The sequence below is a fragment of the Ictidomys tridecemlineatus genome, chromosome 15 (assembly GCF_052094955.1).
Source record: "Ictidomys tridecemlineatus isolate mIctTri1 chromosome 15, mIctTri1.hap1, whole genome shotgun sequence".
In the NCBI taxonomy this organism is placed as follows: domain Eukaryota; kingdom Metazoa; phylum Chordata; class Mammalia; order Rodentia; family Sciuridae; genus Ictidomys; species Ictidomys tridecemlineatus.
In genome coordinates, this window is record NC_135491.1 from 17,551,912 (window position 1) to 17,562,660 (window position 10,749).

General features: G+C 48.6%; 1 protein-coding gene across 1 annotated transcript; it reads right to left on the bottom strand.

Annotated features, from left to right (window-relative positions):
- Positions 1-4,953: 4,953 nt before the first annotated feature.
- On the bottom strand, positions 4,954-8,591 carry Ffar2 (free fatty acid receptor 2). Its single transcript, XM_005330602.4, has one exon. It carries the CDS (start codon positions 8,278-8,280, stop codon positions 7,288-7,290), a length of 993 nt encoding a protein of 330 aa, XP_005330659.1. The 5' UTR covers positions 8,281-8,591; the 3' UTR covers positions 4,954-7,287.
- Positions 8,592-10,749: the final 2,158 nt, after the last annotated feature.

Here is a 10,749-nt window from a genome sequence, read left to right on the forward strand (position 1 = left end):
TCTGAGTCCAGGCATCCCGCCTGTTCCCAGTCGGGACAGCCTCGTTTTTTGTCCTGGTCTCCACTCTGCCGTCAGCATCTTGTTCCACCTCTGTCACCTTTGCTTTCTCAGAACCTCAACCATCAGCCTCCATCTCTGTCCCCAACTTTCTATACCAAAAAAACCGCACGCTGTGGTGTGAGTCATGCTTCCTGCCCTCCTTTCCCTCCCTAGCGAGGTAAACAGGTTGAGAGGGAGAAAGAAAGAGTGGGCGTGTTGGGGAGGGAGTCGGGAGCCGGGGGCAGAAGCCCCTCTTCCCTAAGACTTGTGTCACTTCCCATCTCTGAGCCTCAGCTTTTCTTCTTGTGAATCGAGGTGATGGTATCTACTGTGCTTCTTCTCCTAAGTTTGATCTGACAGTTTTCCCAGCGGTTCCTAAGCTCCAGCCTCCATCCCTGGGTCTTTTCCTTGGCACATGCTCAGTTTTTTGAGGCCTTGCATTGGCCTTAAACCCATGGCTTGGAGCTTTCTCCCCACCCCCCAGTTCTTGGCATTTACAATTCCTTCCTATCCTTCTAGTCACAGTTCAAATGTGACTTTAGACTGGCCTTCCCAAGCCACTGGTGTAAAAGTAGCTACTCACTTTCCTCTCCAAAATCATTCTCTACCTGTGACTTACTGTCTCCACACCACTCAGTGTCCCCTCCCAGTGTCTTCTTCACTGGTCTGTCTGTCCGTCTGTCTGCTGGAATGCTGGCCACGTGAGAGCAGGGGTCGGACCTGGTGCTGTCTAAGCCTCAGGCAGTGTCTGTGGATCAATGAACACCCACAGCTGTGGAAATTCAAACGGTCTCATGTTTGCTGTGGCACTTTACAAACTTGAGGCTGCCCTACACATGGATGGCTTTTCATGTAAAACATCTGCATTTGGGAGCGGTGTATTTACTTTTCTAACTCTGCTTCCTTGAGCCGGTCACAGCTCAGGCTGACAGATGGCAGGGGATGGTGGGTTTCTGACCCTGGTCTGGGTCTGCATCTGCAGAATCCACTCCCACCCCTGCAGCTTGACCTCACATACTCTACCTCCGCAGATGTTCCAAACTTTGCCAAGTGGGTTACTGGACTACAGTTTCGAAGGGCTTAGAGATCTTTGGCCTAATTTCCTGGTTGGGTGTGCAATTTGTAGATGAGAAATGTCCTCATTTCCTGTAACCAGAGGAAAATAATGAAAAGAAGAAAATTGGGGCAAAAGTGTTTAACCACAGGAGATACAGCAAGGTGAAAACAGGGGCGCTCACGGGGACCTGGAGCTCCGGGCAGGGAGGTTCAAGGGAGGGAAGTTGGAGTCTTGGTAGTAGGTTTTCTTCTAGACCCTCCTCATGGTCCCTGCTTCTCTGACTTCAGTGATTATCACAAAACCACATGACTTATGAATTCTGGCTGTGGTCAAGTGAGAAGTTCAGAAGCAGGGGCACAAACACATCTTTTCCAGAAAGGGGAAGTGAAATAGTCAATGCCACCTTCCTTATTCCTGTCGTCTGGGCCCCCAGGTCCAGCCGAGCCAGCTCTCTCTCCACCTCTGTTTCCTGGTAGCAGCTCTAGGCTGCTGTCCGAGTTATTCATTAACCAGAGACTAATATTCCTGTTTACCCATCTGGCATCCTGCTTCAGGGCAGGGGATTCAGACGAGCCCCACAAACACACAGCTACCCGGATGCTCTTGGATCAAGCCCAGCCAGCCGCATTTAGACAGTGTTAATTGTGTCAGGAGCCTGGGGCAAGAACCTTGCTCTATCTGTAGCCAGGGAAAGATAAAGCCTCCCCCAGGAGGATGCGATCAGCCTGCTCTTTGAGCATATGCTCAGGGATGTGTTCCAGCCGGCTTAGAGGAGCTGATTAGCAGCATCGCTTGCCAAACCCATGTTCAGTATCCTCACGTTGGTAGAAATTAACCCCAAGGGACATGTGGATTGCACAGAAATTGGCAAGGGCTATAAATCAGGGCCTTCTTTCTCCTCCACCCTCCCACTTCTCCATCCTATTCCCCCTTACTACCAAGAGCTATTTTTCAGTGCATCACCGGAAACATCCATCTATTATGCATCTACCGGGTAGATGCATGAGAACTTGTTAAGCTGCCTCCTGTCTCTTGGATCCTTGGAGGGCTGATTCCAAGGAAGGAGGAAACAGCCCCCCACCCCGCCCTTCCAGGGGGCTGCTAGCCTGATGAAACTTCTGCATGTTTGCATAATGCTCCATGTTTCCTAACTCTCTCATGCATATCATCCTCAGAGGTAGGCACAGCTCCATGTTTCCTAACTCTCTCATGCATATCATCCTCTTGATCTTCCTTTCAGAGGTAGGCACAGCTCTTCTAGTGACCTTCTTAAAACGGAAATCAAAGCTGGGGATACAGCTCAATGGTAGAGTACTTGCCTAGCATGCACAAAGCTCTGAGTTCAAATCCCAACACTGGAAAGAAAAAATCAGATCATTCTCCTCTCTTGCTTGAATGACTTTCAGAAGTTCTTAGAATACATTCAAACTCCTTTCTCTGACCTAAAGCCTTTGGATCATCACCATTGGCCTTCTGAACTCCATATTCTATCACACTCTCTCTATTTCACAGGATTCCAGCCCAATGATTCTCTAAATGCTGTCCCCAGACCTGGGAACTTATTAGAAACTCAGCCCAGACCTGTTCAGATGGTTGTTTTTTTACATGTCAGCTTGACTGAACCATGGGGTGTCTAAATATTTGGCTAAACATTATTTCTAGGTGTATCTATCAGGGAGTTTCTGGATGAGATTAACATTTGAGTCGGTAGACTAATAAATCAGATTACCCTCTCCCATGTGAGTGGACATTATCCAATTCATAGAGGGTTTGAGAAGAATAGGCAGAAGAAGAAAGAAATTGCTCCCTCTGCCTCATTGCTTGAACTGGGGTACTGGACTCCTATCATCAGTCTAAAACTTATACCATCAATTCTCCCGGTTCTCAGACCTCTGGACTCAAACTGGGATTACACCATCAGCTTTCCTGGGTCTCCGTCTTGCAGATGGCAGATGAGATTATATACATGTCTCATCTTTTCCTGGGCAAGGGATATGCAGTATGATCTTCTCTTGCATATGCACACATATCATATCACATTGGTTCTGTTTCTCAGGAGAACCCTGAGCGATACACCTACTAATTCTGAAGTGCTGGGGGGAGGGAGGATGGTGATCCATGGTTCAGCAACCACCCCTGCCTTCCGAATTAATTCTAACACATGCTTAAGTTCAAAACGACTCTTCTAGCCCCTCTGGCCTTGAGATGCCAAGGTTTTCTCTCTCTTAGGATCTTTGCATCCATTGGCAGTTCTGGTTTCTGGACTGTTCTTCTATGGGCCTTTGTATGGCAAACCCTCTTTAATACTCTATGGTTTCTTAACTCTCTCAGGCACAATATACCTGGCCAATATGCTTATTGAACATCACAGGCATCAGGTGAGCATCCCTGGCTCAGGAGAATCTTCCAAACCTCCTCAAATCTCCATGTGCTTTCTCCCATAACCTTGTCTTGTCCCTTTGAAACCAGTGTCCATTTGCCACAGTCTGAAAGGACCTGAGGGTGCATTTGTTTACTTGTTTCTTAACTGTTTCCTGCTATGTGAATGGAAGCCCCCATGACAGGACACCTACCTTGTCCCTTGTACATTTGCAAACTCTGATCCCCAGAAAAGTGTCTGACCTCTATAGATGGTCCCTGACATGAAGTTCGACTTAGGACATTTCAACTTGGAAATGGTGGGAAATTCAAGTGCCCTTGGTAGACACCATCCTGCATACTGTGAATTTTTATCTTTTCCTGGGAGAGTGATATGCAGTATGTGACTCTCTTGTGAGGCTGGGCTATGGCACTGAGTGGCAGCTCCCAGTCACAAAGGGAGACAACTGTTCGTCTGTAGAGCACTATGCTGCCAAGAGGTGATGTTCAGTTGGTTAGCTCACTTAAATGCATTTTTTTATTTATAGCATTTTAAAATTATGATGGGATTATTGGGAAAGAACCCCATCATAAATCAAGGAGCATCTGCAGTAGATAATCCATCTCAATTTGTTGAGCAAATGGATGACTAATTTCCCGGTAAAAATGGGCTGATGTATGAAGTCACTTAATCAAGACTAGGTTCTTGTGAATAGCTAAAGCCTCACCCTGAAAGTCTCAAACCAACTCTGATGATTTTCTTATTTTTCCACTAAGAACAAAGTGACTTCATTTTCTACTTTCCTGGTTAGCAAAAGTAGCTGCGTCGCTAAGAAACCTGAAAATCTTGGAGTTCAAAGGGGTTTAGCAGTTAACTGGTTCAGTCCTTATCATACGTGTATTTCCTCACTGTCCTGAGAAAGGTGGTTGCTATCTGATACTTGAGTATTCCTGGAAATTGGGGAGTGACTACCACGCTGGGGGAGTCAGTTTTATTTAAACAGCACAAGCTGTTTGAAATTATCTCCCTGTCATGATCTTTGCCCTTCCCTGTGGGGCTACAGAAAATGCGTCTTCTGAAAAATGGAACTTATCATATCCTGGCCACATAGCCACACAGCCATTGTTCTCTGGCTTCTTTCTCCCATGTCAATGAAAAAAGCAGGCATTTCGAAGGCAGAAGACCTGGATCCAAACCCTCTTTCACCTATTAATCTTGGAAAATCGGCTTCACCCTCTCTGGGTTTTTTCCTATGTTACTGTCTGCCATTTAACATGCTCTAATGATGACGACAACAATAACAACAACTACCACTACCACTACTATAGAGTTTTAAGTCTCCAAAGCATTTTGGCTAATTTTTGAGGGCTCAATTCTCTGAGTTAGTGTCCTTCTTGCAAATGTGTCATTTGTTGCTGAGCACACGACTGATTACACCTAAGAGGAGAGATGTTGTTATCAACTTATTCAATCTTTATTTCTTTTAATGCTACCTAAATCAAATTAGCTTTTTTGGAAGTTGTCATACATCATAGACTCACAACAGCTGGAAAATTCCATATATTTTTTTCACATATCCTTGCCAAACTATCCTAGAGTTGGCTACATAACATATTATTTTCAGTATTTTTAAATTTTTAACTTGTATTTCTTTTAAGTAAGAGTACATCTGAGCTTCACATGGATGGCTGTCTTAGATTTAAATAATACTCCACAATTTCTCAACAATTTCACCTCCACAATCACATTTTTAAAAATCTGCAACCATATATGTATGTAAATTTATATTAAACACATAAATAATATACACATATACAATGTATCTATAAAGTTGTTTGGTGCTTAAGATTAAACCAGGGCCTCTTGAATGCTGAGGATGCATTCTCCTGCAGAGCTACGTCTCCAGCTGCAATCACATTTGAGGCCTCAGAATAAGCCCAGAAAGTATGCATTATCCTTCTTATTACGACAGGGCAAAGGCGGTTGGAGGCTGTGACTCACTCCCTGTCCCCCAGCTAGTAAGATGCACCATCACTGGAATCTGGACTCTTACAACAGTCCAGCCTTCTTTTGAGAAAAGAAACCAGAAAATGATCTTACAGTTGGGTGGGGGACAATCAGGAAAAGCTTTCTGGAGAAAGTGAATGTTGTCTGGGGTCTCATTAAGAGGAGACAAGTGAGGGATCAGAAAATGGGAGAAGGTGGGTGGAGGTGAGGGGGGACATATATGCAGGGAAGGTCTTCCTGAAGAATAATTTCTTGGATGAGTTGGCTCCTGAGCCATGACAGCCGTTCCCGACTTAGTCACGCTCTGAAGCTCACCTGCTGCGGCCCACCCCCAGAGCTTCTCTCAGTAGGGGTGACTGGCTCTCTCTATTATTTTCAGATCTCCACCTGTAATTCTAATGTATGGCCTGAGTCAAAAAAAAAAAATGAGGCTGGGGGCTGAAGATTAATTCATTCAATTAGAGAGAACAGTTAGGGTTTTTAATTAATTGATTAATTTTTTAGTACTGTGGATTAAACCAAGGGGTGCTTAACCCCTGAGCCACATCTCCAGCCCTTTTTATTTAAAGATAGGGTCTCAATAAGTTGCTTAGGGCCTCGCTAAATTGTTGAGGCTGACTTTGAACTTGCAACCCTCCTGCCTGAGCCTCCCAAGCAGCTGGAATTACAGGTGTGTGCCACAGTGCCAGACCAAAGGGTCCTTATTGCAGAGAAATGAGTTATGCTGGTAGGTTTGGGAAGGGAGAGAAGGCACAAGGCAGGCAAAGGGATGGATGGAAAATGAGTTCCTTGGAGGACAAATTTTGATGATAAGGAACAGCAGATTTCAGAGAAGGAGGCACCCGGTTTGGAGCCCCTGTGATAAACAGATATCTTTGAATCAAGACTCAGCTGCATCCTCTAATCTATCCATCTAAACAGAATTCCATCAGTGTCCTTACTTGCATCACCCTCTTGACATGTTCATCTTAAAAGTTTTCTGTGGTTTCTACAGCATCACCTCCCTCTAAGGCCTCTGGTTCTTTACCCTGCATTTACTCCCCGGGGCTTGCCAATGTGCTACAAAAACTTGTGAACACTCACTTCAGGGTTTTACGGCCTTTATTTTCAATCTGCCAGACCAGATTGCTTTTTCCTGTGCTAATCAGTGTCAATCTCAGGTGGATGGGCACCAAGCCACATCCTGGCCTGTGTGGGGTACCATGGAGAAGGGAGATGAGAACCAGGCCTCACACAGCCCCCAGTTTAAAGGGGGAGGGGACAAGATAACATGTCAAATGAATGGAGCACATTTACAAAGCAACAGGTCAAACTGACACAGTGAAACTCAGATCATTAGAGATCTAAGCCCCTGCTCCTCCCTTGGAGTCCCCTTGCTTCGAACCTTTTTGGGACTTTTTTTGCTCTCAATTAGTATTTCTCTCCCATCTCTTTCCTATTGGCTTTTTTTCTAGCACCAACAACTAGCCCAGTATCTAAATGTGGTTTCTAAGTTGTAGCAAGAATTCTTTAGGATTCAGCCTTCAAACACATCACCTCCAAACACCAACCACCTCACAAGGACAAACTTCATAGCTACTACCTTGCTTCCAGACCCCAGTGCTTCTAGGTCTGTTTCTTCTTGTGCCACTGAGCTATGCTCCCTGGGGAGGGAAGATTTAGCCAGGCAGGGTTACCCAGCCGGTAAGAGAGGTTCTGACCAAGTGTCAGTTGTGGATTGGGTCTGGGGACTCCTGTCTCTGGGGACTCCTGTCTCTGGGAGTCCCCTTTCTCCCAGGCTGCCCAACTCCTGTGTTAGCCCAGATTGCCTCCAGAAGGGAAATCACTAGTCCGTGGTGAAGTCCGAACTTGGCACTCCCTCTGTTTGGCTCACACCCCTGTCCCCATTCGTCACCTCTGTCCTCTCTTTGGCTCTGCGACCCAACAGGGAGGAGCCCTGATTTCGGAGCAGCCGCAGTCCGTCTCCAAAGGCCCTGCGCACCACCGAAGAGGAGAAGTAGAAAAGCAGAGGGTCCAGACTGGCATTGAGCGAGCTGAACACCACGGCCTCCACCCGCCACGGGGGGCTTTTCTTGGAGTAAAACCCCACCAGGTGAGACACGTTGTAAGGGCCGAAGCACAGCAGGAAATTGAGGAGCGTGATGACGGCCAGCCCCACGGCTCGCCGCCGCCTCTGGGCGCCCACGTGGGGCTGGGTGAGCATGATCCACACAAAGCGCCAGTAGCAGAAGATGGTGACGGCCATGGGGATGAAGAAGAGGACCAGGCACAGCTCCAGGCGCACGGGCAGCACCACGTCCAGCTGCTCTTTGGTGAAGTTCTCGTAGCACGTCATTCCGTTTCTATTTCCCGCCTCCCCCGTGGAGTTCAAGTACTGAACCACGATGACGATGGTGCAGTGACCAAAGGACATGAACCAGGCGATCAGAGCCGCGATCACGCCGTACAGGGGCCGGCGGGAGAGCTTGTACTGCACCGGGAAGGCCACTCCCAGGTAGCGCTCGATGCTGATGCCCGCCAGGAGCCACGTGCTGCAGTAGATGCTGCTGTAGAAGCCGAAGCCCGTGAGGGCACAGACGATCTGAGGCAGGTACCAGTGGAAATCGGACGCAGCCTCAATGATCTTGAAGGGCAGCAGCAGCAGGAGCAGGAGGTCGGCCATCGTCAGGCTGAGCAGCAGGATGTGCACGGGCGCGGGATGCGGCTGGCGGACCCGCCCCACGAAGGCGCGCAGGGCCAGGAGGTTGGCGGGGAGACCCGTGAGAAAGATGACAATGTAGGCCACGAGGATCAAGGAGCTGTGCCAGCTGAGCGACATTCTGGAGAAGGATGGAAAAGGGCAGGGTCAGGAGGCTGGAGGCCTGCAGCCCCTTCTCTGTCCTGGTTCACGATGTGGACATGGTCCCTGGCACTCTCCCTTCTCCGGCCCAAGCTTTCTGCTGCCACCCCTGCTTGCTCACACCACCTGCCAGAACTGCCCAGAGCAATTATTGACTTTACCTTGGGCGGGATATTAAGCAGCAGTTATTACGTTTGCCATCCTGTGTCTCTGGGGGAGACCAACCCTTGGTTTCCCAAGGGAATTCCCCCTCTGCTTTCCCTCCCAGCCCCACAGATACAGGAAGTCACTGTCATCAATATCCAACCTGACTGAAGGCTTTTCCTTCTCGTACACCCGTGGGAGAGGGACGTGGGAGCCAGCAGAGAGCTGTAAGGTGTGTCTCAGAAGGAAGCTTCAAGAAGCCCGGCACTGTGATCCCCAGGCTGGGTCTCCCAAGCCCCAGGTGCCCAGCCCCACAGCCCAGTCCCCGACCTCCTTGTCCCCTCCTTTTGCAGAACACGGATTTTCCTCCACCTGTCCACCCCTGCAAGTCACTCTGGAACTCGGTTGAAAAGGGGAAGCTAAGGCCACGTACACACGGGGCAACGTGGGAGGAAGGATGAGCCAGCACTCTGCATTGTGGCTTGTCCCCCAAAAGACCTTAGAGACATATTCAGAAAAGCCCCCAGGTTCCTGAGCCTGGTGTTTTGACTATTAAATAGAACACCTCTTCTTAAGGGGGTGACTCAGTTTCTCAGTGTGGCAACCTTGCTGCCCACACACGGGCTTGCCCCTGGGTCCTCTCTCCAAGCATCATCCTCTGGTCCGTGGCTCCTTTTCCCACCTGCCAACTCCTGCCTCTGGGAATGGTGTGCCCCCACTGGAGCTTCTGACCGATTTCCTCCAGCTCTCCCCTCCCACGGCTTCCCCTCAGAGTCTGACCCCAGCATCTCATCCCAGAGCACACGTCCGAAGGTGCCTTGCCTGGTCTTGGTTTCAGAGAGGTGGCTTCTTGGAGTGAGTCCCGAAGAAAAATCTGGAAGCTCTTGGGAGAGAGGACTAGAGCTTTAGCCACTGCTGCTGCCCATTTCACACAGGAGAAAGTCGTGAGGGACCTGGCTGATGGAAAGCTTTTATACCAGCCCAGGTCATGTGACTAGAGAGGGGCAGGTCAGTCCTTGAGCACTGTTTCCTCTCAAAACCAAAGTCAAGGGCCCCGGCGACTCTGTTCTCTCCCTGGAGAGCCTTGTTCCGATTTCCAAACACAGATTTTTCTGTATCTACTTCCTGATTCCTGATTTTTCTTTTTGTTTAACTCCAGGCATTTTCCCACTTCCATGTCAGAACCTCTGCTCCTTTCCAGGCGGTCTCCTCGGTCAGTGCCTAGAAGGTTGATTTCACTCCAAGGAAAGAGGCTCCCTGCTTCCTTCCACCCTTCCGTTCTCCACTGCTGGGTGGTCTCCTGCCCCTTCACCCCAAGGGTCTTTTCCCTTCTTGGTTGAAACAGATTGACTCCTCCCAGCTCATGGCTTGCTGTGGTGGAAATAGCATGGGATTTAGTCATGCAGACGTGGGCTCAAATCCAAGTCCCTTCATTTGGGACTTTGGGGTAGATCAATTTTCTGAACTTTGGTTTCCTTTTTCCATCGAGTGAGCGCGGGAACCCTCAGGATTTCTGTGGGGACTCCAGGAGATGGCAGACACAGAGTGCTTAGCCCTGGGTAGGTGCCCTTAGACGGTTCCACCTCTCCAGCTTCATAGATGGTGAACCACTTGGTAAATAAAATATCCGGAGGCTCAGGGCACAGATGTGCCATCGCACTTGGGAAAGTGTCAGGAATACAGGAGGCTGGAGTTCAGGTGCTCAAGTGCCTCTTTGCAGGAGAGCAGAGCTCCAGAGAGGATCACCCTGAGGCTGGACCACCCTTGTCCTTTCTCTGTCCCCCTTTCTCTCCAGTGTAACTCCAGGTGAGAAGCTCCTCAAAATCCTGTAGAAATATGCAGCTGGGGAAACATGATAGTCATGTTTAGTCAGAATATCTTTTCTTTTCTTTCTTTCTTTGATGCTGGGCATGGAACCCAGGGCTTCCCCCACATGCTAGGCAAGCACTCTGCCACTGAGCCACATCCCCAGCCCCCGTGTTTCCTTTTAACCTAGGGGATGGATTTCAGAATCCCCATTCTTTCCCTAGGACACACTTACTCCCTGTCCACTGCTCAGTCATCCAGTATTCTCATGGCTCAGGACTCCAGGGTCCAGATCTCTAGGGGTTTAGCTCTACTCCCTTCTAGAATAAAGGCTTCCCACCTCCCTATTTCCTTCCCTCCACACACAGAGGCACTTTGTAGATAAACAGAGGAACTAAGGCACTAAGAGACCATTCTCTGTTGCTTGCTATCAAATGTATTTGTGTCATTCGGCTTTTACGATTGTCTATAAATATTCACGAGGATCTGGATTTAGCT

Bases quoted from the DNA above. Each gene is read 5' to 3' on its own strand.
- Ffar2 (XM_005330602.4), bottom strand. From the start codon at position 8,280: ATGTCGCTCAGCTGGCACAGCTCCTTGATCCTCGTGGCCTACATTGTC.